We start from the raw sequence: 15827 nt of genomic DNA on the forward strand, positions 1-15827 counted from the left end.
GACGCGTCATCTTTTAGACCCGCCTACATTCTCCGGTTCTCGAAGATGATTGGTTCATGCACATGTCACTAACGCCACGGGGACAGTTCTCCTGGCGCGTCGCAAACACAGTCGATACTTCACTCTTATTTTAATGATGAATTTAAACAACTTCGATTATTTCTCGCAATTTCAAATATCATCTCGAAAGTGGAGGAAATAAAGTGGCAAATGCCACAGGAGGTGATCAAGTCATAATTGTGCTGTGCCGGACTAAAATCTCAACAATGTCTCTACTGTGCGTGCGGGGTAAGTGTTTGGGACCTTTAAATATTTATCCGTTTTCTTGTTATTGCATTGTCTTCCTTTTATTGTATACCTGTTTTTATATATCCTTCTGTTTTGAAATAGCGTGTAGTTGCTAAACTTGGAGTGCATGTGAAGCCGGTTAAAGCAACAGGTTATGATGACGTTAAGTTATAATTCAAGAAAAGGTGCAACTTTCGACAAACATGTTAGTGCAACACAGACTCGGATGTGTGTTATTGTGGACTGGATGCGACTCATCTTCCCCGTTAATGCGCTTAACGGGTTTTCCCGGTGCTGAGATGTTATTGCATGTGCTGTGATCACCTGTCTGGTTGTCTTACTGTACACTATGATCATGCATGACAAGCACACATTTTACTTTGCATTATTGCATTTCATCCCCCTGTTTTTCATCCCTGTGGGTGTGTTTTTGTGACTTATGCTCTGTAAGAGATATCTGTAGCCTAACGCAAAACTATGTCGACTGTACTCTACTATTACTATTTTTAGCATATCTTTCTATGACAGAAACATTAAGAGTACTATGCTAGTACGCAGTTTCATAAGACCACTGGCTCCTGTGTGTTAGCCAATCAGAAAACTGGTGTGAGATTGGGATTTTCAACAATTATTAGATTAGATATTGATATTACTGTTGCTCATAATCACAGGTAGGAATTTAAGCAGACGTCTTAAACTTGATCAAAAAAATTTTCCCTATACATTGTGCTACTGACAAATTGATACCTTAAACTTTTTAAACTTTAAAAAAATTTATTTTTTTTAGCAAAAAGTAAGTCTTCTATCCTTGCATTGGTGAACGTACCTAAAGCATGTCTAAAGTCATGAATATCATAGAGACTTGAATGGGCTCTTTTGACTCGAGCTTGTAAGTAGCAACCCAGTAAATGTTATAAGTCATCATGCATGTTAGATCTTGTTACAAAAATGCATACATTTTTCCATTTATTTATTAGAATTTTAACTTATATTTGTAATTAGAATATCAGAACTGGATCTTCTGGTGAATACCACAGGCCTCTCTCTGGTGATGTATGCAGGACTTCTCCAATCATTTAGCCAGTTTAAACCTAGTCTTAAATAGCCAGACCTTGTCTGAGGCTGAGACTGGTTTAAACCTTGACCCTGCAAGCTTGTGAACATCTGCTTGCCTTTTAAACATCTGCTTAAATTTCTTCAGTGGTATAAAAGTCTTATTTTATCAGTTCTGTTTAGCTATTGACTATTGAAATAGTTTACAGCAACTAAATGTTATGCTTTTAGAAATAAGTGGTATGGAAAAACTGAATATTTGCAATATGAGCATGACGGCAATTTTAAACTGTCTATAGGAGTTTCCTCTCTTTATAAATCTAATACAATTGATTTTAGTTGGTCTGGACTAGAGTAAATTGCTGTTCTGTGAGGTCTTTTGTGTCTCAAATATATGTCATGCTGTCAGCAGTCATGAGGGAGGATGCACGTACAGAAAATCAAACGAGACTGACGTCTCTGATGAATAGAGAGATATTCTGGGATAACAGAACAAAATAAATATGATGTGAATGTAACAGTGGATTAGTATATTTTGGCTTTTCTATCAGCATTTTGCTGCAGATCTTTTAAAAAGCCATAGGGTATGAAGAAAGTGAATGCAAAGAGCTGCATGGGAATGTTTTAGCAGATTTGCTTTGTAGTGTTTTGTGGATGGTTCAGAAGTTTGTTCTCCACATGTAGAGAGGAAGCACACAGGCACAAGGGGAAAGTGATAAGTTAGTATATATCACGATGCTGGTGTTGGGGGAAGGACAGAGCTTTAGTGTAATCCTCAAGCCATCTGGTGCTGTGTGGGTCTGTGTGTGTGCGGCCGCAGCATCACATGTGTGCATGTCAGCCATAAGCTCTCTACAGCCTCTGTTTATCCAGTCTGACCAAAAGAATGCATCTAATACCCTATACCTATCTTTTTTTTAAAGATCTATGTCTCTTCCCATTTTTTTTCTGAAAACATTGCGATGTTTTTGGAGTTTAGGTTATGGCATGTTGTCTTCACCAGGGTAGTTCTGCCACATTGCTTTAAAGGGATAGTTCACCCAAAAATGAAAATTTGATGTTTATCTGCTTACCCCCAGGGCATCCAAGATGTAGGTGACTTTGTTGCTTTAGTAGAACACAAACCGAGATTTTTTAGCTCAAACCGTTGCAGTCTATCAGTCTTATAATGTAAGTGGATGGGAATCACGGCTAAAACATACAAAAAAAAACATACACAAACAAAACCAAATTAAACTCTGCGGCTCGTGACGATATATATAGATGTGTAAAGACACAAAATGATCGGTCTGTGCAAGAAACTGAACAGTATTTATATCATTTTTTTCCTCTGATTCATGCAATGTCCGAACTGTTAGAACTCTCCTGAGCACGTCCTCTTGTGCGCATTCTCAGCAGCAGGTGCATGAGGCGTCTTCTTCTTATTGCTTTATGGTGGATCGCAGACTTATAAGTGCATTACCTCCAACTATCTCTCAAATGGACCAATTAGGAGTGTCAATGGTCAAAAAAAATGCAGTTTGTGGTTTTAACTTACTTTGTCTTTTTTCTTTTCTTTTCAGTGAAAAAGGCCAAGCTACAAGGACCTCCAGGTAATGGATTGTTTTCCTCATGCATGAAACAGTTGTTGCTCTACAATTACCTTAGACACAAAGAGGAAAAAAGATAACACCTCATTCAGTCAGTTGTCATTCACATGAGTGTTTGGTGCTAAAATGAGGTGCTTGAATCAGATTCATGCTGCGGCCCAGTTTGGCTTGGACTGGAGAGACGCGGTGAACTGGTTTTCTTGTTAGCCAGCAGGCAAGCACTAGACTGTCAGGGGATTTTCACTCTCCTATAACACACATTACACTCTACACCGCAGAGATACAAACACACGCATGTAAGTGTATGGGTCCTATTTTAACAATCTAAGCGCAGTCTAAAGCATACGGTGCAGGTGCACTCAGGGCTTGTCCGAATTCACCTTTGCTAGTTTAACGACGGGAAAATGGTCGGCGCACCCAGGCTCATGTTCTAAACGGGTTGTTCTCCTAATCATTAATGGGTGTTTTTGGGTGTAGTGTGATATAAAAATATGAGTGTCTTATCTCATATCCTTTTTAAGCCAGTTGCGTTCGCCCCATGGTGGGTTCACTGTTTACATGGTGGCATGTAATTTTTCATTTTTAAAAATGTTTGTGTGCTGCTGCGCGTTCCTCTGTGTGTAATAAGTGTATGTGCGTTGTGCACCCGGCCGTAGGCACATATTACTAACGCACTCTTTAAATAACAAAGAAAAAATATTGCATCAGACTTTAGACCAGGTTTGAGTTGGTCTATGGCGCAGTCTATTTTCAGTTCCTCAAAACAGCAACGCGTCAACAATGTGAACACACCTCTTTTTTAGCCCATGGGCGCACAAACGGGCGCAAAATGCATTTGCAATTTAAACAACGTGGAGTAGGACGGGAAAATGGGAACTGCGTCGGGCTGAAACTAGCAAAAACACTTGTGCCACATTACGCCGGGTGTATGATAGGGCGCTTTGTCTTTTAATGACTGAACCTTAGAATTAGTATAAGCTTTATGGAAGAGCAATGAAATTAAATTTTCGTGACGTGACGTGACATGACATACAGCCATTAATACAACAGGAAAAAAAAATAGGGATTATTATTTTTAGCTTATCAGTATCAGCTGATATTAGATATTTAATATCAAATATTTGTTTTTTATTTAGATTCTGTTGATATCTTTAGCAGTTGTCAAAAGGAATATATATTGTTTTTATATTATACATTATAGTTTTGCAGCATTTAAAATTGATTTATTGATTTACATTTTTAGTATTTTTTTATTTTTATTTATTCAGGCAAATATATAGTATAGAATTTTATAACAGCAAGGCTATTTATCCATTTTCTGCCATGAAAATGATCTTCATCTTGTCATTATCAGGCAGAAAAAAAAAACTATTTTATTGGACTGTCCCAGTTTTAGTGCAAGTAGAAACTTGTAAAATTTTGCCAGAAAAGAGTTTAGCTATATATTTTTTTGTATGTTAATAATTTTTTTTTTTTTAATAATTTTAACTGTTTTTATGTTTTTATTTTATTTGTAACTCTTGTATTATTTCAATTCAGTTTTTGCCATGAAGATAGCCTTAGATGCTGACATGGCAATGAAAATAAATTACATATCAGCCAGAATGTTAATATTGGTGCATCCCTAAAGAATGCACACAAGCTTTCAGTCATTTCTGAATTAGTTTTGGGATTACATATTATAATCTGATGCATGTGGGCATACAAAAATGCCAAGAGCTGGCTACAATCTCCAGCTTCAGTCTGACTGTGATGCGATTTCAGAGAGTCAAGCTGCAGAGGTTTACAGCAGTCGGCCAGAAAGGTTGTGTTTATGAGGTACCAAGCTGCTAGAATGTTACATATTAACATGTTATGCTAAACAAAACAACATCAGCTCAACCAGTGGCATGAGTTTGGGGGGAATACTTGTCCAGGCATTGGCAGATGGGGATTATTAAAACATATTTGAAGACAGTCACTATTCCTTTAACTCTCATAGGTGCTGCTAGTAGTGCAGAAATTGCACGTTTCATTCATCTGAATATATATACCTTCTGTATGCATATAGGATGTGTTTTAATTACCGGATGAGAACATAGTAACTGCATAATTCATGTACTCTTGATTGACCTCATGTAGAGTGAGAGAGAGAGAGAGAGAGAGAGAGAGCGCCAGCAGCAGCAGAGCATCAGTCTGTGTCTGACTCCCAAATGAACAGAGGTCTGTCAGAGTGACAGAGGAGCCCATAGAATTCTAATCTATTGCTAATAACAGAAAAAGCCTTTTCAGCCTCTTCTCCGAGTGTCCCACCCACAGCACCGAATTCAATACTGTGCTAGAATCAAATGCAGTTTGACTCCTAATAAAATTCTATTATCTTTGCCGCAGAGGGATTCTCACTGAAAAGTGAAAGTGCTTCACTTTAGTTTAACAGCTGGTGATGCTTAATTGCATCAAATGAGGAAGCCTATTATTGAGACGGGTGTCTAAATTCCTATCTCTTGGCTTCTGCCTGCTCTAAACATGCATTCATTTTTCATCCGAAGATATTTCATTTTCCTTTTACATTGATGGCTTGCACAATGTATATCATGATGTACAGACTACCATTCAAATATTAGGGGTTTGTCTCATCAAATTTTTAAATTGCTATTATTATTATTATTATTATAATTATTTTTAAAGATATACTTAACAAGGATGCATTTATTTGACCAAATATACAGTAACATATTACAGTGAATAATAAGGGTGTTCCAATTTAAAATAACTGTTTTCTATTTAAATATTTTGAAATGTAATTTATTCCAGTGATGGCAAAGCTGAATCCACAACCATTAATCAGTGTGTCACATGATCCTTCAGAAATCATTTTAATATGCTGATTTGTTGCTTAAATATCAGTTTTCATTATTGTTGAAGACTGCTGTGCTGCTAAGCTTATTTTTCTGAAGACAATGCAAATTTTTCAGGGTTAGTTATTGTTGAACAGAAGGGGAAAAAATTAAGAGTGAAAACTTTTGTTGCATTATAAATACCTTTTCTGTCTTTTGTTTAGTTTAGCGTATCCTTGCTGAATAAAAGTATTTATTTTCTCTTCTCTATAATATTGACTAGATTTATTGCTTTCACTTAGGTGTCTGTGTTTTATATTTAACATCATGTAGGAGTGTTTCTCCAAATAGCTTGAAAATGTCAGCTGTACAGGCCTGTGTGAATATGACTTATTTATTTTCGTAAGTCATCAAAAATTAAATATTCATCAGGTTAGGCATCCCTGGGAGCTCCTTTGCACTTTCTTTGAGAGAAAGTGAGAGCGTATAAAGGAATCTTATGAAAGGAAGTGGATACAGATGTAAAGATGTACCCACGAATGGGTCTGACGTACATAAGAGTAATTAGAGATTCAGAATGATATAAATATTTGATCATTTCCCTGCTTCTAGGCCCAGATTAAATCACAAAAATCACACCTCGTTTCTGTATTTCCATTTATTGCCGACTCCTTTTTCCTGTTCTGAAGCCTAAGTGTAGGATTGCATGTTACATAATCCACAAATGGGAAAGCAAAAGTTAAAGTTTAAACTTTTCAGTTGTCTTCAGATTTTGAAAAATAGATATTAGTGCATATGTGACCCTGGACCACAAAAGCAGTCTTAAATCGCTGGGGTATATTTGTAGCAATTGGCAAAAAAAAAAAAAAAAAAAAAAAAAAAAACATTGTATGGGTCAAAATGATTGATTTTTCTTTTATGCCAAAAATCATTAACAACTTTAAAGGATATTTTCTCAATATTTAGATTTCTTTGCACCCTCAGATTCCAGATTTTCAAATAGTTGTATATCGGCCAAATATTCTCCTATCATAACAAACCATACATCAATGGAAAGCTTATTTATTCAGCTTTCAGATGATGTATAAATCTCAATTTCTAAAAATTTACCCTTATGACTGGTTTTGTGGTCCAGGGTCACATCTGGTTTCCTCAGTAGATTTCAATCTGAAGCCCACCCTAATGTTAGGTCAGAGATGTATTTCTATGAGAAGTTAGTCGATCCAGTAATATTTACTCTACCATTTCAGCTGAATCCCTTCTAACCCTTTAACAGTGACAGACCCGCACACACACATACAGAACCAGCCAGGCTCTTACAAAGAATCAGTTGCCCTTCACTGACTTTTTCTATCTTCTCCAGCTCTATCCTTCCATCTCTCTCTCATTCAGCCCCAATTCTGCTCTGCATTACGGTGCAGGTCATGTCAAGAGCGGGCTGCAGAAGCTGTGTCCCTCTCTGCAGAATCCATGGGGACAGAGATTACACCGAGGGTCTTAAAGCCTGTCTGCAGAGAGAAATTGGAGGAATTCTCATTAAACTAGCATTACCTCTTGAGAAAAGCTGTCTAGTTCTCACCTAGACAAACACGTGACACCTGACCCTCCAGGATTACATTACCACCAATATATGCATACACACTCAGAGGACAGTTTTAATTGCTCAACTGTTGCTCTTTTAGAGCTCATTTTAACTAGTTTAATTAACAGTTTTCTCAGATGTTCTCCTTAGATGGAAAATATAAAAACAAAGGTGACAGTTGTTTAAATGCAGTTAGAGTGTGGTGAAATTAATGTGGATTGCATAGCCCAGATAGTTTGGTCTTGAAAAAATAGTTTAAAAATGTTTTAGTTTATATTGATTTTTTTTTTTTTTCATTTTGGCCCAATTTGAGATTTCTTATGAATCTATAATACAAATAGCCAAGTGATTATTTATTTAGAACAAACATAATCAGGGAGAATATTACTAATTATAGATTTACTTTTAAGGTCAAATATTTTTCAAATTATTGTGGTATATAATGTAAAATAAGAGTTAATGTTTGACATTGATACATAGATTGATATAAATGCAAATGTCTGCAACATACAAAAAAACATCATAAATGTAGTTCATATAATTTGAGAATTTGTAATTTTATGGTGATCTATTACTTTAAACAAAGATCTCCTTTTCTGCTGAGTTGACTAGAAGAAACAATTAATTCAGGATTCATTAGACACCAGACTGCTGAAATAAATCAAGAGCGAAGGACAGAAAGCCTTTCAAGAGGTGGTCAGTATTCAGGTGATTTTATTGAGCATATTCTTTGAGTTGTTTTAAGAAAGCTCTCCTTGCAAGACTGTACAAAATGCAGGGTTCGTTTCTGTGAGGGCTTCCCACGCCTTGATTGGATGAATAATGCCGATGTAAATAGAAATGTCATTGAGCAGTCGTCTGCTGATTAATTTCCGCAGATGAGAAGTTCAGCCCATGCTGATATTTATGAGCTAAATTTAGAGTAATCACAGGGTCATGAATGCATTGTTTTCTAGAAATAATATTCTCTGGAAACAAATAAAAATGTTTTGTCTGAAATGAATATTGTTCAGAATAATCCCTTTTTTGTCCAATTTGATAACGCTGCTTCCTCTCTCCCTCTAATTCTTTTTCTCTGCTTGTGCCATTTTCTTTTAAAAATCACCCCTGTGAAATGAGTCTTGCAGTCTTTGTTAGTTTGGTAATCTGTTTTGAGGTCTTCATAAGAACATGTCATTCAGTACACAGAGTCCTGGGTCAAGATTGATTAACCCTTATTTTGCTCGGTGTTAACAAACCTGGTTGGTTTCAAATGCGTATTGTAGACTGGAGCATATATGTCTTAGTTCAAAAGATTTTTTTTTTTTTTATGTATATGACAACATTGTGATTAACCGGTGGATAGTAGATTAAAAAGCTGCAAATGTTGTCAGAGATATATTGTAAATGTTAAGTTCCTAGTTAAAAGTTATATTCAGCAAGGATGCATTAAATTGATCAAAATGGACAGTAAAGACTTTTAAGTTGTGACAGTTATATTCAAATAAATGGTGTTCTTTCTATTTACCCCAAAAAAATACTATAAATTACTATAAATTCTACAAAAATATCAAGTAGAACAACTATTTTTAACACTGATAATATTAAGAAATTATAATATTGAGAAATTTCTTGAGCATCAGTTTGGCATATTAGAATGATTTCTGAAGTATCATGTGACACTAAAGACTGGATGATAAATAATGGCAAAATTCAGTTTCAGGTATAAATAAATAACTTTTTTAGCCTTTATGCAGCCTTGATGAGCATAAGAGACCAACCCCAAACTTTGAAACGCTAGTTTAAGTGCCATGAAAGTATGAACATGCATTAATATGGTTGGCATGCAACATGTTTTATGTCCTTGGCCTGAAAAATGTTGAAGACCCCTAACCTTTAAATATGGGCCAAAAGATGAATCTGCCCCACTTACACATTATGTGTGAGGTGTGAAAAAGGCCTTAAAATGATGTTAGACATGTCGAACTTACATGAACTAAATGGAAAGTAGGACAAGTTTTTTTTTTTTTTTTTTTTTTAAACCATATCCAATTTTGTATGTATAAAAGGATGAACGTGGGTTGGCCCATTTGTGTTTTCCTGGTGTGTATTATTATTTTTTTTGTAAAGTCTGTTTCTCTGAGAAAGAAGGATTGATGGAGCTTTGCATTTCTCAACATAAACCAACAATCACGGATGCAGTGAAGCTGAGGCCACATTAACACGAAAACGATGTAGTCAAAAACTGAAAAGTTTTTCCCTTGCATTTTTAAAAGGTTTCACGTATACACGACAATGTTTTCAAAACAATCCACATTTACACACATTCTCAAAAACGGCCAAAAAAGCTGTATTACGTATGCCAGGCCAGTAGATGGTGCTGTCACCTTATAGTAAACAGTACCTGCAGGGAAGTGACGATTATATGTTGTATTATAAAACGGATAGTTCCGGTCCTTGATTCTGATTGGTTGAGCCGAGTTTGAAGCTGTAGTAAATTAAACTACAAACATACACCTTTGTTTACTTCTGTGTGTTGCTTGGCAACCACTTTGTTGGAACCACATCTGTTTCCGAGGAATAACATTGTTTGGTGGAAGAATACTGTTTTTATTAATGTCATTACATTTTATTTGCTGTTTTATTCTGTGAAACCTTACTACGTATATGGAATAACCGTTTTATAAAAGCAATAAGGCCCGTGACTCTGCTTCGTGTCGTGAGTTATATGTGAGTTTAGCTGTTATAATTTAATTGTAAAAAGTGGGTTTTTGGGGCTTATTGCTTTATTTGACGTGTCTCTGCTGTTGGTTGTAATATTGGTGAAGTAAATCCACACTTTGCTGAAGAAGCGTTAGCAAACTCTTGAACAGCAACAACAGTATTATGTACTCTGCCATTGCTGTGTATGTTTGTTCACGCTTGCCTTTAAAATCGACACACGTACTGTGCATGTCTACATACATAACACGTACTATGCATGTGCATGACGTCACTGTTTTCAAAGATTCCCGTTTTGGGTGTTTACACGGAAACAACAATGGGGGCGTTTTCAAAAACGTGCACTTTGAAACCCGTTTTCAAAAATATGCGTTTTCAGTCCCCAAAACGCAGTTGTTGTGTAAACGAACCGGCAAAACGCAAAAAAAAGTTTCCTGTTTTTGGCTGAAAACGCTGTCGTGTAAACAGCCCCTAAGTCTTATGTACACAATTCAGCCGGACTGAAATGACAAGGCAATCTTGTAAAATGCCTGCAAATAATTGAGAAGTGTACCGTAGGATCCTAGAGAACGCTGCAGTTCTAAGGGTATATCGGTTATGCTGAGCTGCAGGTGCTACACCACTTTCTGGAGATGGAAGCTACACTGCAGCTGATGGGCCTTGCTGCTCACCCACTGTGCCAATCTTGACCCTGCTTCTTTACCAAGGATACCAGACCAGACACCATTAGTCCTTTCTTCAAAATCTGAATTTACTTTTCATAGCCAGAAATAAATGAAAAAAACATGATATAATTCAGCCATAATATTTCTCGCCATTAAAATAGCCACAGAAGCTGGAATGGCATTACACAAACAAACAAACAAACAAACATATTTTTGCAGCCTTGTTAAAAATATGTCTTCTTGGACGGAGGAAGAAGTTTTGGGTTCTGAACGCTGCATTACGTTAACATTTCACTTTTACATCTCAGAAGATCAAGTGACATTTGCCTATATTTTCCAAATCAAAAGTTTGTTATCCTGAAAAATATTCTCAAAACCATTTAATAAAGAGATTGTACAGCTGCTTTTGAACTGCTTTTATAAAGAGATGATAGAAGCACTCACATTTGTCTTCATATTGCTCTGTACTCGTGGCTCTCGCGGAGCTCTTGTGGCACTTTATATCTAGGTTTAATTATGCCTGCTTGTTTTGACCTCCGACAGCCTATTTCAACCCGTCTGTGTCGCTGCACATAATAACTATTGCATTTACATAAAACCATGAATATTTAACACACACTTAGAGGTGGATGTCACATCTCAATTTTCCATTACAATACTTGTCAGTTTGCTATGACATCACATGAGTTGGTTTATTTAATATAGAAAAAGATGGATTGCTCAACTAAGTTCTGTATTCCTTTGCATGAAGAATTAGTTTACCCCAAAACCAGCGTTTAGTGACCAGTACAATTCCTGAAATGTCGTCTTTTGTTTTCCATGGAAGGAAGCCATACAGCTTTAGAATAACATTAGGATGAGACACTTTTTTGGGGGGTGAACTATATGAAACTTATAGACTTTAACGTTCTAACCTGTTTTTTTTTTTTTTGCAGACAAGTTTAATGTGTATGTCACGTTGAAGGTCCAGAATGTTAAAAGCACAACCATCACGGTGCGAGGAGACCAGCCCTGCTGGGAACAGGACTTTATGTTGTGAGTATTTCTGCCTAATGTTTCTGCCTAAATGTGTGCCTAATGAAAGGACTTTAAAAACACTCAAAACTACTTTGCTGTGGAAAATGGAAGATTGTTTTTGAGCACATCAAACTGGATGTGCAGATGTGTTCTTTGAAATAGATTTTTTTTTTTTTAACAGCAGTATTTATTTTAGGAGAGTGTACAATTTTGTATTTTAGAAGAGTTATGTTCTGTATATCTTCACATAGGGTTTTTTTTTTTGGTTCATGCTTTAAATTACACACACACTCACACACACTTCAGTTTGTCCTACCTTCTCTTACCTTCGACCCTCTTGTGTTGCAATGACAAATGTTAAATAGTTTTTTGATGGGCTCTCGGGAGGTTTTGTGCGTCCCAGAAATTGTCCCCGATTTTCAGATTGTTCCAGAGAGAATTTTGGCAGTTCTTTAGGAAGAATTCTGAGAATCAGCTGCAGTTACAATGATTATCAGAGAGAGAGAGAGAGAGAGAGAGAGGGAGAGCACAAAACACAAGGACTGACATGTAAAGTTTTTTTGTTCTTTTATTCAAAAATCACATTTGTTCATTCTTCATCAGAGATATGGAAGGGTTAATTTCTGGTTTCCCAATATTGTCAGTAATCTAATCTAAATAGTGTTGAAAGAAACACCATTTTTTAGACATTATTAGAGATTACTTTTCACATTTATCTTTAGCGATAATGGTGAGAGAAGGGTTAATTTCAGTCTGTTTCTCATACAAAGCTCTTGAAGCCAGATGTATACTGTTGCATAATTTTTTGAAGATTAAAAGACTCAATCCCCATTTATTGTAATTGGATTGAAAATAGTAAACTTGGGGAAAAAGTCACATTATATGTTTTGGGACAACTTCAAGAAATAATATGTGCAATTGTCAGTAGATTGATTGTTTACTATTGTTAAATGAAGTGGTGTCGTGTGTATTTTATATGTGCTGATATAGGGTCTGTAAGAATTTTTTTATACTTTTATTCATCACAGATGCAATACATTGATCAAAAGCAACAGTAAAGACACTTGTAACATCAAACACAATGTTTGTTTCAAAAGATTTATATTTCAAATAAACGCTCTTCTTTTGAGCATTCTTTTCATTAAAGAATCTTGAAAAAAATTATCAGATTGATAATAAGCAATGTTTATTGAGCAGCAAATCAGCATATTAGAATAATTTTAGTCAGTCAGTCAGATTTTTCGGTCAGAAAGCGTAAAATCAAAAGCAATGTGCCTTTTACAGCTTAGAGAAAGTGTTGTATAATTATAGGGATAGTATGTTAGGATTCTAGGCCAGTGGCTCAGCTTTGTGTGCGTGTTCTATTCAGACAGAGATCCTCTGTGCATGGATTATTGTCCACCTGCTCAGCGCTCACGAATGATCGGCAGGTTAAAGTCCGCACATACATAACACACTTTCACTGAAGGATTGAAACAGCATTGTGTGAAGAGGATAGAAGGATAAAAGTGAACGTATTAAAGAAAAGGAGAGGTACTGATAGAGAGAAGCTGTGAGGTTTCAGAGGAATAAATGTGAAAGGGCCGTTAGTGTGACACATTATGCAGAAAACTGTCACACTATCATGTTTAGAGCGGATGCAATATTCCCAGCTGTCATTTCTGAGTTTGTGGCTAGACTCTGCTGTTCAGCCATGAGTAGATGGCCAGTTTAAATATGCTTTTCCGATATGACAGGCAAAATTAATTTATCATCTGTCCAGGGAGAGGGGCATCTCCAATAATAGATTAGGTTACAAGTGTTTATCCAGGTTGAATACTCACAAATAAATGCATAGTCACATGAGTTTTCCAATATATAGTCTGCCATAAAATATATGTTTTCCGATTCAACTTTCAAACTTTCACATTCAAAAGTAGAAAGAACAGTGCTTCTGCAGTAGTTCATGTATCTGGGACATTATTATTATTATTTTTTAAATTTATGTATGTATGTATTTATGTATTTATTTAATTTAATTTTGTTTTATTTTATTTGACTGTCACTCTTCTAATTTTTAATAACTGTGCTTTGGTTTAGTTTTGGAACATACTAATTGAAAACAGTAAAACTGCGGAGTCTATGTTAATATCACATTTACCATGAATTGGGTATTAAATTGTAATATTAAAATCAAATTTCATGTAAATGTGTCTCTCAAATGACATATAACAAAATATATTTGTTTATCCATTCCTTAATTAGTTCAACAAAGAGCAGTGTCACTTTTTAATCGGGTTGCTGTACAGAGAAGAAAATGTTTTCCAGTTTGTTTTTGAATTGTGGTGTTGTGTGACCTGAGGTCATAACAGTATAATAAATCAGTCGATATGGATTAATATCTGCCCTCTCTTAAGAGGCTTACATGCCCAAAATAGAGGCTTTGGTGTGACAGCTATTCTATACAGATCATAGCTGAAATGTTAGTTTTTTTTGTGTGTGTGTGTGTGTAATTCTTCTTACGTGACACATGAAATACAAAATACAAATGCTTTAAAATACAAATTCTTACAGTTGTCAAACACAGAAACATGAACATTATGTGAATGAAAAGTGTTTGCATCACTGTCAGGGCAAATTTTGATCTTGTGGAACTGTACAATACCATCTGATTATGTAATGTGAAGATTAGGATTACTAACAGCTGGATTATATTGTAGATAATGATGGACAACAATATAAGGGATATATTTTTCATTACATCTGTCATTTACATCTGCTTTAAAAAGACTATTATTAAACACAGGTTATTGAATACATTAATGGACACCCTGTGGTGCAGTATTATTAGTGTGCTGTTATATTTGATTTGCATGACCAGTGAATGTTTTTCATGTTTCATTTGTTGTAAAACTGTAAGATTGAAATAATTTGATGAAATGATATAAAACAGTAATGCACTGAAGACCTGGTTTCAGTAGAAAACTATATACAAGTGTGTTTGTTTTCCCATGATTGTGTGTTAGTAGAGTAAGTGTACATTGTCAGGTGTGTGTGAGAGAGAGTGTGGGGATAAAGAGGATGAGTGTTGAGCATTTATCTGCTCTTTGAGGGGTTAAACTGAGCCATGTGCTGACCTCACATGGCAGGGATCAGACTAGCAAAGAGACCAGACAAATTGATAGCAATAGACAAAATGAGAGAGAGATAGACAAAGAAACCATTTGCTGAGATGCTCTCTCGAGTTGCTAACATTTAATCTTTTACAGAGGAATAATGACTATTATTCAGAAGTTTGGTGTCGTAAGATTTTTTTAAATGCTCACCAATGCTGCATACAGCAAAAACAGAAATATTGTGAAATATTGTTATAAATAAAAATAAATAAAAAATCCTGTGTTGACAGTTGAATTTTCAGCATCATTAAAACAGTCTTCTGTGTCACATGTTCCTTCAGAAATCATTCTAATATGCTGATTTAAAGCCGAAGAAACACTTCTTCTCATTATATCAGTATTGAAAATGTTGATTTGGACAGTCCTTAATGCTTTCATACCTCCACATTTCTGTAGAAATGTGACTATGGGTGTAATTTAGGAGTCTTGAATTCAATTTGAGAGATATAGACAAAGGATGCGAGTGGCATGCTGTCTTTCTCTGTATCACTCCGTCTGCTAACCCCAATAAAAAACAAAGTTTCCATGGACAGCTGTCAGTTATTATACACACTTTCTTCATATCGCACACAATTTAGAATATTATTTTTGTTTGGTAAGTGGCAAAATGAGTAGCTTGAGGTCCTTTCAGTCCTTTTTGCCTCACTGATGTGCCTAGTAGGGTTAGATCATTCCCTTTTTGAACTAACTTTATAATGCATAAATGTGTGTGCGTATATAATGTGTCCTTTAGTGACATCCACTAGCAAGGGCTAACTGGGCTACGTGAACTTGCCAAACCCGACCCCTTGGGTTCAAGACTTGAAAGGGAAGATTCACAACCACTGTTCTGACCTACTTGGAAAATACTTAAATGCTGTAGATTTCTTTGGGTAATACAGTGTTTGCTAAATCAAGAATGGAATGGAATGGTTGCGCTGATGGTTTGCTGTCAGCTTCAAGCTTTTTAGAAACCGCTAAGA

General features: G+C 35.7%; 1 protein-coding gene across 1 annotated transcript in view; it reads left to right on the plus strand.

Annotated features, from left to right (window-relative positions):
- The first annotated feature begins 11 nt into the window (after positions 1 to 11).
- The window catches only part of LOC109051339, a 92627-nt gene continuing 76811 nt past the window's right edge, over positions 12 to 15827 (plus strand). The window contains 3 exon segments of the mRNA XM_042723588.1: positions 12 to 288; positions 2904 to 2933; positions 11629 to 11728. Of these exon segments, the coding sequence (XP_042579522.1) occupies positions 267 to 288; positions 2904 to 2933; positions 11629 to 11728 (152 nt within the window). The 5' untranslated portion in view covers positions 12 to 266.

The sequence above is a fragment of the Cyprinus carpio genome, chromosome B5 (genome assembly GCF_018340385.1).
Source record: "Cyprinus carpio isolate SPL01 chromosome B5, ASM1834038v1, whole genome shotgun sequence".
NCBI classification, from domain to species: Eukaryota; Metazoa; Chordata; class Actinopteri; order Cypriniformes; family Cyprinidae; genus Cyprinus; species Cyprinus carpio.